The 14,213-nt window shown below is 38.3% G+C and overlaps 3 protein-coding genes across 4 annotated transcripts in view; 2 read left to right on the top strand and 1 right to left on the bottom strand.

The window, feature by feature from the left end:
* Positions 1-289: 289 nt before the first annotated feature.
* Positions 290-4,913, top strand: armc7 (armadillo repeat containing 7). The gene is made up of 3 exons (XM_068736733.1): positions 290-500; positions 1,701-1,844; positions 1,948-4,913. Exons 1-3 carry the CDS (start codon positions 413-415, stop codon positions 2,289-2,291), a joined length of 576 nt encoding a protein of 191 aa, XP_068592834.1. The 5' UTR covers positions 290-412; the 3' UTR covers positions 2,292-4,913.
* The window catches only part of acsf2 (acyl-CoA synthetase family member 2), a 26,330-nt gene continuing 16,470 nt past the window's right edge, over positions 4,354-14,213 (bottom strand). Inside the window, exons 11-16 of the mRNA XM_068736730.1 lie at positions 9,749-9,856; positions 8,511-8,662; positions 8,232-8,373; positions 7,106-7,216; positions 6,938-7,006; positions 4,354-5,015 (exon numbers count right to left, since the gene is read on the bottom strand). Of these exons, the coding sequence (XP_068592831.1) occupies positions 4,953-5,015; positions 6,938-7,006; positions 7,106-7,216; positions 8,232-8,373; positions 8,511-8,662; positions 9,749-9,856 (645 nt within the window). The 3' untranslated portion in view covers positions 4,354-4,952. The remainder of the gene's footprint in view (positions 5,016-6,937; positions 7,007-7,105; positions 7,217-8,231; positions 8,374-8,510; positions 8,663-9,748; positions 9,857-14,213) is intronic.
* chad (chondroadherin) overlaps positions 11,531-14,213 on the top strand; it is a 6,783-nt gene continuing 4,100 nt past the window's right edge. For both annotated transcript variants that reach the window (XM_068736732.1, XM_068736731.1), the window contains exon 1: positions 11,531-12,316. In XM_068736732.1, coding sequence (XP_068592833.1) covers positions 11,531-12,316 — 786 coding nt within the window. The remainder of the gene's footprint in view (positions 12,317-14,213) is intronic.

Raw genomic sequence — 14,213 nt, 5'->3', positions numbered from 1 at the left:
CCTCTGAAGCGACCATTAGCTAACTGCTACAGTTACACGCCTCCTTCTTGTACTGCAGTTAGTCACGTAACACCACTTCCGTTTCCCACGTTTTATAAACCCAAATTATCCCCCCAAAAAAACAAAAACACATTACACATTTAACCAGTAACACCTAAAAGCTATGATGATGTAATGTGTTTTGTAGTGTAGGTTATTTAAAACGGTCAAGGTTTCGGTGGGTGGGAACTTAGGAACGGGGAGACGCGTCGTCGCACGGACACATTTAACAGACGGACCAAAACAGGAAATAGCGGTAAATTGACCGAGCTGCGATTGGCGTTAATTTGTTTGTTGAGCTACTGCTCTCGTTTGTTTGATCTGTTAATGTTAGCTTCACGCTGGAGCTGATGCTAAGCTAATTACGCTAAAGATGTGGAGAAAAGACTCGTCTGACGGCTCCGACCGGTTTGAATATCTTCAAACTCTGGTCACCGAGTTTCAAGACACAGACAGTGAAGGTGGGTCCACTGTTTACGTTTTAAATGTTGTGTTTTCAATGGATTTTATGATGTAAGTTCCACGAGAACCACAAATGGAATCCAGTAATATAATGAATATGATTCTGAAATGGACCCTTCTGCATAAGGAGTACTTTTACTTTTACTACTTAAGGTATATTTTGATGTCAATACTTTTGGATTTACTAAAGTAAGATTTTGACTGCGGGACTTTTACTTGTAACAGTGTATTCTACACTGTGGTATCACTACTTTTACTTGAGTAAAATATCTGAGTACTTCCACCAACACTGATATACTACCACTGGACAGAAGCTAGTATTAAGGGTTTGTGTGTAAGTTGAAGCTTCAGTATCAATATCAGTGATGTATGTAAACACAGTAGTCAGATCATTTTTGTTATTCTCCATCAAGATAAGTCAGACACACACACACACACACACACACACGCACACACACACAGTTTTTATTGTCATGTGCACAACAATTACAGAGATTGACTCTGGAATTTTTTAGATCCCTCCAACAATTCTCATTAAAATATTTATAAAAAGAAAATCACAAGTAAATAAGAGAATCTAAGATGTAAATTGTGAAAAAGTTGAAATATAGGAATGAATTATATTATAAAAACATGGGTGTTATTCAGTAATTGCAGAAAGAATGAACTGTAATGTGAACATGAATGTAGTAAACGTATATCTGTAATGAGAAGTTAGTTGTAAAAAAAAGTAAAGGTTTGTATATATTGGACTAGAGGGAGATTTGTTTTCACAGCGAGTACAACAACACATAGACAATACATTAAATATTAATACGTTCACGCCCCTTCCAGTATCGCGGCTCACAACAGTGTCAGTGATGCAGATTGTTCACGGCTGCTGTAATTACAGAAGGGACAGAACTGCTGCTGCAGTGAGCTCGTCGTGAGGCGTCACTCAGGTCTGAGAGATCGTTAGTGAGAAGGCTGATGATTTCATCCCTCATGTTACAGTTGAAAAATGCATGTGTCAGCGCTCTCTGGTGGACAGAATATACATAAAGGTGTCACTGTTTCTAAATTATATCGAATATAACTTGTTCTCTTTGGAACTGCAACCTCCTGTGCCAATGTGTTTGTGATAAGCTGATAAGTGGCTGGAATTTATACATTTTTGTTCCCCATTTAACCTTCTAACATAACTTATTTCACATCATCAGAGGCTAAGGAGCAGGTGCTGGCTAACCTGGCCAACTTTGCGTACGACCCAAAGAACATGGAGTATCTGAGGGAGCTGCAAGTGACCGACCTCTTCCTGGACATGCTCACTGAGGAGAACGACAACTTTGTGGAGTTTGGCATGGGTGTGAATAAGTGAATATCTCTCTCCCGTTGCTTTTACATTGTGTAAATGCTGTCTCCCAACCTTTTAAATATCCTCCCTTCTCTTGTGTGTCATGTTTTCAGGGGGGCTGTGTAACCTGAGTATGGACCCCGAATGCCGACACCTCATCCTTGAGAGCAGAGGGATCAGCTTGGTCACAAACTGTCTGTCGAGCCGGAGGGAGGAGACCGTCCTGTCGGCCGTCACCACGCTGATGAACCTCACGACGCCCTCGTCCCGCTCAGAGATCACGGATCCGGCCGTCCTGCAGTGCATGCTGCGCTTCTCCCTCTCAGAGAACCCCCGCCTGCGCAGCCTGGCCGCTGTGTTTCTGCAGGACTGCTGCACCGCGGAGCAGGTGGCCCGAGCGGAGCAGCAGATGCAGGGACAGCAGACTGCAGTCGGGATCCCACTGCCCAAGAACTAAGATGGAGTGCTTACTCTATATGGCCGAAAATATATACAGGCACCCAAACATCACACTAGATGGATGAGTTCAGAACTCTGAGCAGAACAGTCAAGTTCTTCCACACAAAACTGGGAAAACAATTTATTTTTGGAGCTGGCTTTGTCCTCCGTTGGATTATTTCACATTGAACGAGGAAAGAGACACAAAGTTGGAACTGATATTTTTTTAAATATATTGACATTTAGACTTTCCTTTATTTGAATGTACTTTTGAAGCTGAAGCACTTTGAATCTAATGTTTCAATTGGAGAGTGTTAGTGTTGTGCGCTCTCTGACCACATGAGGGAGACTGGATAGTTGTTGTTTTTTAAGTGAAGGGCCATTCTGATGTTTTGTGAGAGATTAATAAATTGCTAAAAGCACAAAAAAAAGTTTTTATTGAATTCCAAGCTGTTTACAGAAGGTGTACAAAGAGAACTGACTAAATCTCACATGTAAAATTAGGCTCACTGACTGTAGGATCAATATCAGTACTTATTATTATTATTATTATTATTCCCCAAAAATGTACATTCCTTTGGCATAGAAGTGATTTCATAAGACACTGGTTTTAGGAAATCGGATGCTGGAGCACCTTCAAGCCAACCGGTTGACTCTTGGCACTCTGTACAAGCATACCATGAATCCAGACCCAAAAATATGTAAAATGCAAAATAAACCTTGAGGTTCCTTCTGAAGAGCCAGGAGCGCCGTTTGTTTTCCTCAGAGCTATTTCAGGGCCGAGTCCTTCAGGTCTAGACAGACGACGACATCCGATCCTGCGGCCCGGCGTCATTTGGACTACACATGGAGCCCATCGGACTGCAGAGGAAATTCTTCACGGCTTTGAGAGCCCGTGTGTCTGTGATACTTGTTCTCCTTAAATGCCACAAAGTTCTCATTTTGTGTGTGTGAGTGAGAATGGCATTCTAAGAGGTGAGCACCTGCCACCAAGATCAATAATAAAAAATACCCTCATTCTTCCCGGAAAAAGAGAAACTCCCACGTCTGGTTCTAATAATGTGGTACAACGTTTATTTCGAGTTGAAGAAAAAAATATTGTAGTAGTTTGTTTTTTTTCAGAATGAAACTGAAGACCTGTGGAGAAATGAGTGGTTCAACATCTACCACTAGTTCTGATCTTCAGTATGTATGTATGTTCACATTTATATTACACTTACATTTATATTATTTTACACGATGATGTTAAAGCAGGAGTCTGCCAATATTTCTCAAACACTTTTGAGATGTTCTGAGTGCTGGTTTTGTAATCCCAGATATTCAGTAATTGAATTCCCTTCATTCATCAGCTGACAGTCTCATTCGTCCTTGTTAATTCCCGAGCTGCTGCTCAGCCTTGTCGTGTAGATTGATCTTCTGGATCTGAAAGACAAGACAGAACATTGTGTTGTGAGTTCAGTACTGAAAGAGAAGACTTTAACTGGACGCAACAATTTGAACGTTATCAGTCGAGGTTTTCCATTGGTGGTGGAAGACGTGCTCTTTTACTTAAGTAGAAGTTGCAATACTACAGTCAAAACAATGTTAAAAGGAAAAGTCCTGCATTCAAAATCTTACTGAAGTAAAAGTTCAAAAGTATTATCATAGAAAAAAAACTAATTTTGCAGAATGGCTCCTAGCAAAATGTGTTATTAATAAAATAATACTATGACTTTTGTCAAAATGCTATACTATGAGTTTAATGACTTTTCAACGTCTATAATATAACTTTTCGACATGCTATAGAGGAAATGGTGCATAGTTACAAAATCATTTCACCTCAGGTTGATAGCAGACCACCTCAAGGTTTCACTTCGAGAGAACCAGGACATTCTGATGTAGCATTTCAAAATTAAAGTCCTTCAAAATTGCATGCATGAGCTAACTTCAAATCACATTCATGAGACAATTTGGCTAACTTCAGATTAGATTTCACTATGACTTTTTTAGACATATTATACTACAACTTCTTATGACTCTTGTCAACATGCTATACTATGACTTTTATGACTTTTCGACCTGATAAAAGAGAAACGCCTTGATTTTAATTATGTGGTACAAAGTTTATTTCAAGTTTTGAAAAACATTGGTATAGCTTTTTTCACAGGATGAAAAGAACTGTGGTGAAATGAGTGATTAAATATGTACAAGTGGTTCAATCAATGTATGTTCACATTTGCACAACAGATATTATTAAACAGGTAAAGACCAAAACCAACAACCTAGTTGTCCTTCTTTACCTCCGTTAGTTTCTATAGAATATATTAATCTTAAACAGGTTACAAATGTATAGTTTAATTGAAAACTTCTCAAACATTTGGGCTCTGTGGTTTATTTTTAACAAACGTTACAAAGACAGGAGTACAGAATGAGTACAAACTACAAAGTGTTAAAAGTGGTAATAAAGGCACATGTCACCCAGAGCGTTATTTTTGTGTATACACACAATATTTGTTACTAGGATTAATTCATTGTTGGTTTTGGTAAAGTGATAAGTATAGTCATGTTATACATGTTTCTCATCAGTGTGTTACAGGATGTCTGTAATTATTTCTCAAGCACTTTTGAGATGTTCTGAGTGCTGGATTTGTAATCCCTGTTATACAGTATTTTAATTCAATTCATTCATCATCTGAAAGTCTCATTTGTCCTTCTTGAGTCCGAGCTGCTGCTCAGCCTCGTCGCGTAGATTGATCTTCTGGATCTGAAAGACAAGACAGGAAAGTGTGTCGTGAGTTCAGTACTGAAGGAGAAGACTAACTGGATGCAACAATTTGAATGTTATCAATCAAGATTTTTTACAAATCCACCAGTCATGGATAATGGTGGAAGAAGTACTCAGACCTTTTTAATTAAGAATCTATACTTAGTACCAGAAGTAAAAGTACTCATTACCCAGAATGGCTCATTGCAGAATAATATAGTTTAATTTTATGATATGCTACACTATGACTTTTTGGCATTTTCTTATTTTTACTTTGTCATTAAAAATGTCAAAAAGTCACAGTATAGTATTTTTGAAAACTAAGCTGTTTACATCATCCATGGAGGACTTCTACACTCAACGATGTAGGAAGAAGGCCATCAACTGTTCTGCTGCAGCAGATGGTACAGCACCACCAGGATGAGGAACCGCTTCATCCCGCAGGCCTTTCATCTATCAAGCTCATCACTACGACAATGTCACTTTACATTTATATGCATTTACTTACTGTTATATATTGTTATAATATATTACATTATACCTGCTATATTTAAAATTTGGACTATTCTCTCTTGGTCTTACTGGTGTGTTTTTCACACATTTAATGAACAATGCTGAAAATCTAGGATTTTCATTGCATATGACTGCTTCTCTGTAATTGTTGAGCATCTGACAATAAAGAACTCAAAAATTGTTTTATGTGAGCACTTTTCTTGTACAACCTCAATCAAATGCTGGCTCACTAAATTGGTCATATTATAGAATGTCGAAAAAAGTAATTAAAAGGTTATAGTATAGTATGTTGAAAAAAGTCATATTATAGTTTGTCGAAAAAAGTCATAGTATAGCATGTCGAAAAAAGTCATAGTATAGCATGTCGAAAAAAGTCATAGTATAGTATGTCGAAAAAAGTCATAGTATAGCATGTCGAAAAAAGTCATAGTATAGCATGTCGAAAAAAGTCATAGTATAGCATGTCGAAAAAAGTCATATTATAGCATGTCGAAAAAAGTCATATTATAGTTTGTCGAAAAAAGTCATATTATAGCATGTCGAAAAAAGTCATAGTATAGCATGTCGAAAAAAGTCATATTATAGTATGTTGAAAAAAGTCATATTATAGTATGTTGAAAAAAGTCATATTATAGTATGTTGAAAAAAGTCATATTATAGTTTGTCGAAAAAAGTCATAGTATAGCATGTCGAAAAAAGTCATAGTATAGGATGTCGAAAAAAGTCATAGTATAGCATGTTGAAAAAAGTCATATTATAGGATGTCGAAAAAAGTCATAGTATAGCATGTCGAAAAAAGTCATATTATAGGATGTCGAAAAAAGTCATAGTATAGCATGTCGAAAAAAGTCATATTATAGGATGTCGAAAAAAGTCATAGTATAGTTTGTCGAAAAAAGTCATATTATAGTGTGTCGAAAAAAGTCATTGTTATATGTCAAAAGAAGTTATAGTATAGATTGTCGAAAAAAGTTATAGTATAGATTGTCGAAAAAAGTCATAGTATAGAATGTTGAAAAAAGTAATATTGTTATTTGTCGAAAAGTATTGAAAGTAAAATGAACTAAAGGAGTCTCCGATTAAAGGGCTGGTTTTATCTGATACACTGCTTTGGGACGAGGTCCGCCACCCCTCAGGTTTCATCTAACAGGACGCGGTGTGCGTGCAGACGAGCTAATAGCTCCCTTTCCCTCCCGTCTGGGGGCCTGTTCAAACACCACGCCGTGTCTACAGTAAATTATTTCTAACAGCATCTCATGAGGGAAACACAAGAACCAGAGGGGAGTTGGTGTTTGGACTCACAGACTGCTGCTAATTATCAGTGTTTCTCTGGATGCATGCTATTGAAATAAACACAGTCAAATAAACCTTGTTTGTTTTGTCATTTATACGAATATATGAGATCTTACCTTTCCAGTAACGGTGAGCGGGTAACTGGTTACAAACAGTACGTAGTGGGGGATCTTGAAGTGAGCGATCTGAAAGGAGCAGAGTCATTCAAACATGTTTGTCAGGAAGTAAAAGTATAAGATAATTCCAGCTCATTATGAAATATTAAAAAGCAAATTGGGCCTCACTTGTTGTTTGCAGTAAACTTTGATTTCCTCTGCAGTGCATTCCTCCCCGTCTTCCAGTTTGATACAGGCACAGATCTCTTCACCCATACGGGCGTCCACAACTCCGACCACCTGACAAACAACAAACCAAAAAAACATGTAGTTCTTGTACATGTAGTTCTTCTTAGTTTCAGTGTACAGAAACATAAAGATCACACCCAGACACATTTTAAGACATTTGAATATACACTACACAAATCAAAATATAGAAATAATGCAGCTGGACACAAGATGTGTCCTGATGAAGTCCATTCTCAGTTTATGTGACCTGGAGTGAGTAAGTCAGACAATAAAATGTGAGCTGCCTATTACATTAAAATATAATACATAAAATTGGCTCAAAAGTAGTTGTGATGTGACAAAATCTAGTGCAGACGTGTTAAACTCAGATTTAAGGTGAGCAGCTTAAATAACTAAGAGATGAATGTGAAAACAAACTCTGTTCAAACATCATTCTGCACAGTGAAGCTAATAACAATAAGCAAAACACATTTGACATTATGAGAGAGATATATATATATATATATATATATATATATATATATATATATATATATATATATATATATATATATATATATATATATATATATATATATATATATATATATATATATATATATATATATATATATATATATATATATATATATATATATATATATATATATATATATATATATATATATATATATATATTTTTTTTTTTTTTTTTTTTTTTTTTTTTTTTTTCATGTTTAGAAAAATTTATAAGAGCCCATAAAAATTTTTCCTTATCAATCTCAATAAAAAAATTAAAAATTAAAAAGTAAATAAATAAAAATATTTTGAACAAAGCAGGCGTAATATTGATCAAGATCAGCACCGGTGTTTGATGAATGATTAAAATGAATAATGCCTCTTTTGAATGTATAATCACAAAGACTAAAAATTACATTTAAAATGAAAGCATGAAAATATTCCTACCTTAAAAAAAAAAATCCCCTCCTCATCAGGGCAAATAGGGGCATTTAAAATGTAATACTTGAACTGGAAAGTGTGAACATCCATCTCTTTCTCGACAGCCATAACTATTTAAAGTGCTCACCTGTGCCTCCTTGACTTTGGGGTGTGTGTGCAGGAACTGTTCGATCTCCGCCGGGTAAATGTTCTCTCCTCCTCTGATGATCATGTCTTTAATTCTGCCCTCAATTCGGCAGTAGCTGAACGCGTTCATCGAGGCAAGGTCTCTGAAAAAAACCATCACACTGAAAACTTAAAATACTAATTACATATTTATATACTTTCACATTCCATTTGATGCTTCTCAGTCGGCTTGTGCAGGATAAAAACAACAGATACGCAGTACCCGACTGCTTCCGCTCACCCAGTTTTGTACCATCCGCTTCTGGTGATGCACTCTCGTGTTTTGGCTTCGTCGCCCCAGTAACCCAGCATCACACAGTAGCCTCTGGTCATGAGCTCCCCCGTCATCCCCAGAGGCACCACCTGACCCGTTGTAGGGTTCACGATTTTAGCCTGTGGAGCGGACAAATTACATATCAGCTATTTATTAGACAAAGTTAGCTTTGGTGTGAAAATCAATGATACTTGAGAATTCTCTTAAAAGGCTTAAAGAATAATTCAATTTAATGTCAATCAACTTTTAGTGGAATAATATTGTTTTATCATTTAATTCCAACAATATTTACTTGTTAAATGTCTCTTTTTACACACATACACAGGTTTTTTTCTGATATAACTGTTGCATTAAACACTGGTAATTGTTTTTGATTGACACCAGTTTATTAGGTACATTATTCTAAAATACATTACAAGTTAAAGTCTTATGTTAGATTCAAGATTTCACTTTAGTAAAAGCTCAAAAGTAGTTGTCGGGCAGAATCTTCCCTTTCAGAGAGTTATATTATTATTATTCTTCATTATTCAGAATTATCCATTATTATCATTCTTCTTTCTTCTTCCTCTTATTGCAGTATTGTTAATATTATTATCATTATTATCATATACTGTATATCAGAGTTTAGGTTCACAATAATAATCATTACCTCCGCTAACGTATATTTGTATGTTCATTCTATGTCTATCTTCATTCATTTGTGCTGCACTTCCTGTATGAAAAGTGCTATAAAACATATTATAATTAGAACATTATTGAGGCTTTAACATGTAAAGAATCTATTAATGTTACAGCTGGTGGAGGTGACTACTTTATATACTGTTTTAAAGTTTAATCTACAGCACTATATCATATTTAATAAACTGATAATAATGTTTTGTTTGTAAAATCTCAATATGTAAAGAAACATATGCTGTCAGATAAATGGAGTGCAGTAAAAAGTATTTACCCCTAAGATATAGTGGAGTAGAAGTATAGAGTAACATAAGATCCAAATACTCAAGTTAGAGTACTAGACTACTTAAGTACAGTACTTGAGTAAATGTACTTTTCCACCACAGACTATAAAGGCCACTGAGTGTTTAAAGTATGAGGTTTGTTGACAAACATGTATTAAATAATTGTTCCTCTTTTTGACACGCAGCAGGTTGTATGTATTTGACACAAAGTGATGATGTAATGGTGTAATCAGCAGGTTGGAGTACCTCTATGTGTTCCGAGATGAAGCCGACGGTCTCAGTCTTCCTCTCCAGGTTGTCTGTCGGCGACGAGCAGAACGTCACGGGGCTGTTCTCCGTGGCACCGTAAGCAACCTGTCAATCACACAAACAGAAAGTGGTGAGCAGTAATTCTTAAATCAGACCCACAATCCAACAAACTGTAAATCAAAAGGAATGTCTTTAATTAACTGATTATTAATAACCTAAGATGGATAAGTTAATTTAAGCATAGCTCATAGATTAAGAATTAAATTGCTCTTTTTCACAAAAAATGCTTTTACGTACCGATTTGACAGATTATTTTTCCATTAATAGTTTTCTTTTGGTCCCTCTGTCCGTAATTCCGAATAAGTTGATTTCTTGAAACCTCTTGTTTTGTCTGACTTACAGTCCAAAACTCAAATTTATTCAGTTTAGTGGTATAAAACATAAAAAAGCAGCAACATCCTCACATTGGCAAACTTCAAACAACTAAATATTTGCCATTATTGCAAGAAAAAGTTGTCGATTGAATTAATTTCAGCTCTAAACAGAGTATATGTACTTAAATATTTCTGTTTTGGTATACTTTATATCGTTCTCCACATCATTTTAGAGGGAAATAAATAAAGTGCTTTTCCTGATAAGGTACTGGTGGGTCACATAAAACATAGTGTTAACGTGCTCACAGATGTCGATTCAGTCAGAGGGAGTGGTGGACAAACCGGGCATTTTGGAGGTGAGAACTTCACCTGGAAAGTCAGGGAAGGAGACGATGTTCCCGATAAAATGTCAGATTTGTTAAGTAAACTCTAGATTCCATTCAACCTGGGTGGGTCCATCCATCTTCTCAATGCTGCCACATGAAGCCAAACTGACCTGAGTCAGTCAAAGCCCTCAACCTTCCTTTCTTATTGAAAGCAGGTGTAACGAACACCAAAAGCTTTGTTCTGGTTGTGACTCAAGTTCATCATTCTTTTTCTTTTTTTTCCCCACAGAGACCAAAATTACTCAGTTGAAACCCGAGATCCACTAAAGACCATTACCTAATACCACCCTCCATTCCAAAAGAAAGAATGCATGCAGGAATGTAAAGCGGCATCTGAAACTTTCCTCTGTAGGTATATTTTTGACAATTGTTATGACCTGAAACAGCATCTCACGTCTTCGCCATCTGGAGACTATTAGAGGTTATAAAGCAGCGGTTCGTTTTCCTTCCACCGCAGACTGAAAAAACAATAGAGACGTCTGGGAGCGGGAGCCTGACCTGTCACGTTTAAAAAAAAAAAGTTTTTAAACATTCACCCGGTAACTAAAACTAGTAGAAATTATGTGTCTTTTTCGTTATGATTTGTCTGCACGTGTGCATCCAGCTGAACGTCAGCCCTTCGTTTAAGTTCTGCACAAACGCAGGCAGCAAAAAGTCTTCCTGCTCATTCAGGGTTAAATTCTCACAGACACTTGACTTCCTCTTGCAAACCTCTCACCCCGACAAGCCCTCCTCGGTTTTTTTTTCCCCCTCAAGTGAACGTTATAAATAGTGCTGTGTGTTCTGTTGAGCGGCCATCCTCCTCTCAAAGTGCATCGCCCACCTTTTCCCTCAGTCGCTCACCTTTTCACTCCTTCTCCCTCCGTCTGTTTCTCTCTCAATACAAACACACTTCAGTTCGACTTTTCTTCTTCAGAGATCTTCTCAGCTTCCCTCTTGATTGCTTTTCTTACAGGATTTTTCCACTTCTTCTGCTTAAAAAAAGATCGGAAGACACTCCAAGTGACTCCGACGTCAGTATGCGTTGTGTGAGCTGGTTGCTGCTGGGGACCTGCCTCCTGGTCCTGGGCCCCGCGGTGCAGGGCGCCCCGGGCCAGTGCCCCAGCCTGTGCCACTGCCACGGAGACCTTCAGCACGTCATCTGCGACAGCGTCGGGCTGAAGAAGATCCCCCGGGTGTCGGAGGTCACCCGCTTGCTGAACCTGCAGAGGAACAACCTGGGCAGCATCCCTACGGGGGCCTTCGGCGAAAGCAAGGGGCTCATCTCTCTGCACATGCAGCACTGTCAGCTTCGAGAGATCGGATCCCAGGCCTTCAAGGGGCTGAAGAAGCTCGTCTACCTCTACCTGTCCAACAACGAGATCAGCAGCATCAAGCCCGGCGCCTTCGAGGACCTGACGGAGCTCACCTACCTCTACCTGGAAGGGAACCAGATCGCAGACCTCGCCAGGGGCATCTTCTCCCCCATGATCAACCTCTTCATCCTGCAGCTCAACGACAACAAGCTCCGGGAGCTGCGACCGGGGACTTTCGCGGGCACCAAGGACTTGCGCTGGCTGCACATGAGCGGGAACGAGCTGACGACCCTGCAGCCGGGTTCCCTGGACGATGTGGAGAACCTCGCCATACTTCACCTGGACAGGAACAGGATGTCCAGCTACCCCACTGCGGCCATGAGCAAACTGCGGGTGGTGGAGGAGCTCACGCTGGGGAGGAACCCCATGAGGACCATCCCTGACATTGCCTTCCAGAGCTTTGGGCGCTACATGGAGAAACTACACCTGGACAACATGGGTCTGGAGAAGGTCAGTCTACGGTTTTACTAGACAGACGGCGCATGATTTAAAAATCTGATGCAAAACATGTCGACATTCAAAGCAGTGAAAGCTGCTGCAGCTAAAAAAAAAAAAGCCAAGCGATTTATTATTAACTCCATTAATGGCACCAAAACTGTAAGGTACGATAGATGAAGTGCTCCTCATGAATTCAACTACTTTTTCCAGAGAGAAAGAAAAGGAAGAGTCATGCACGGGACATGACGGAGAGGTAACTGTTTTGAGAAAAATATGCCAAAATAAACTATTTTAAGTGATTTTAATCCTCGGCATTCAATGAAATAATTTAAAATCTCAACTTAATTTAAACTAAGTTGAGAATAACAAGTTTGTCTCATGTAAAAGGTCTCTGTGTGTGTCTGTCTTAATATTTGTTTATTTGTTTTGGTCTGGCGAACACATCTCTACTATATTTTATCAGCATATTTGTGTTCGTAAGTCAACAGGCCTTTTTACACACAGTATACGTCTGGACACAAGTGGTTCCAATTCAGTAAATCCAATTAGAAACTGATGCAAACACGATGCTGCATCTTTCAATCTTTGGGACATGAATCTCTTCATCTCTCTAGATGTCTAGTGTTGATTTGTCATGAACATAAAATAGTTGTTATGGCCGTGCAGCTTTAACCCACAAAGCTTAACCATCACAAGCAAAGTTACCTATAGGAAAAAATAATAGGTCAGTTTACCCAAATTATATTTAAAAAAGAGTAGATATCCTCAAACACAAAACAATGGTGGTTAAAGCAAGATTAAGTCTATCAACAGAAAAATAATAACTTACTATTTCGATAACTGAATAATGGTTTGAAACAAGTTCTTGGCATTTCTGCTTGAAAAGTAAATCAGTTTCTAGAATGTGAGGATTTGCTGCTTTTCTCTGTTTTATGTGTAAATTGAATATCTGATCAAACAAAACTAAATATTTCAAATTGTTGAATTGAGCTTTCTGAGATTTCTGTTCTGGAAATGTATGAAAATTAGCATTTCAGAAAACTTGTAATAGAAACCTTGGTCTTAATGTGAGTAATCAACAAGTAGATTTAAACCTTTTCACCTGTCATGTCTGAATCTTCATCACGAGACAGATGTTTCCACAGCTGCCTGTGGAATCCATCTGTTCATCTAAATCGTTCACAGCTTGGGTATAATTGTATACAGTATAAGCTCTATGTTACACCACACTACTTCTCAGACATTCCTGAGGGCACATTTGCTTCATACTTGAGGTTAATCCAATATTTGAGTGTACCTGTGCCACAGCATGGAGTTATCCCAGAGGGGAAAACTGTAAAACAACATCCTTCTCACGCTGGGACTGTGTGAGAGCCAGGTGAATGCAGCAGGACACGGTGAGTAGAGGGAGATTAGACCATTTTTCAGCCAAACGCAGGTATTTTTAGGAGTGTTTTTGTTTGCTGGACCTCAGCCAAGCAGTCTAATTATTACACAAGTGTTATTTTCAGCAAAGGTGTGTTTTCTACTTGAGGGTCTTGTAAACAGGTCAGGAGGGGTGAGGAGACAGGTAAATAGAGGCAGGGTGTTCCACCGGTGCATGAAGAGGAGTATTTTTAGCTTGCCATCGCCCCTGGTTGAATGGACAATTGGGCCCTTTGCGAGCCTTCCTGGCAAAGAGACGACAGAGAGAGCGAAAAACACCTCAGCCACGCTGGAAGTCATCCATCTTCCATTGCTTCAAAATACCAGAACCCTCGGCAACTTGTCGCTCCACGGTGGAAATTTCCGAACAACCTCATCCTCCAGACTCACATAAAACAACCCCTTCAAAGACCAAAGGTCCTCTCTATCATCCGCCCTCCTCGTCCTCCTGCAGGAGACAAAACTTGACACGACGAAGACCGGT

The sequence above is a fragment of the Cebidichthys violaceus genome, unplaced genomic scaffold (assembly GCF_023349555.1).
Source record: "Cebidichthys violaceus isolate CVI_PGR_0920_01 unplaced genomic scaffold, fCebVio1.0.p SCAF_72, whole genome shotgun sequence".
Taxonomy (NCBI): Eukaryota; Metazoa; Chordata; class Actinopteri; order Perciformes; family Stichaeidae; genus Cebidichthys; species Cebidichthys violaceus.
Note: the sequence above shows the minus strand (reverse complement) of the source record. Positions and strands in the feature narration are given on the sequence as shown.

What these genes read in the sequence shown, in the direction of transcription:
- armc7 (XM_068736733.1), top strand. Translation starts at nt 413, where the DNA reads ATGTGGAGAAAAGACTCGTCTGACGGCTCCGACCGGTTTGAATATCTT. An exon ending in TCAAGACACAGACAGTGAAG is followed by an intron (nt 501 to 1,700) that starts GTGGGTCCACTG and finishes TCACATCATCAG; the next exon opens with AGGCTAAGGAGCAGGTGCTG. An exon ending in CTTTGTGGAGTTTGGCATGG is followed by an intron (nt 1,845 to 1,947) that starts GTGTGAATAAGT and finishes TCATGTTTTCAG; the next exon opens with GGGGGCTGTGTAACCTGAGT.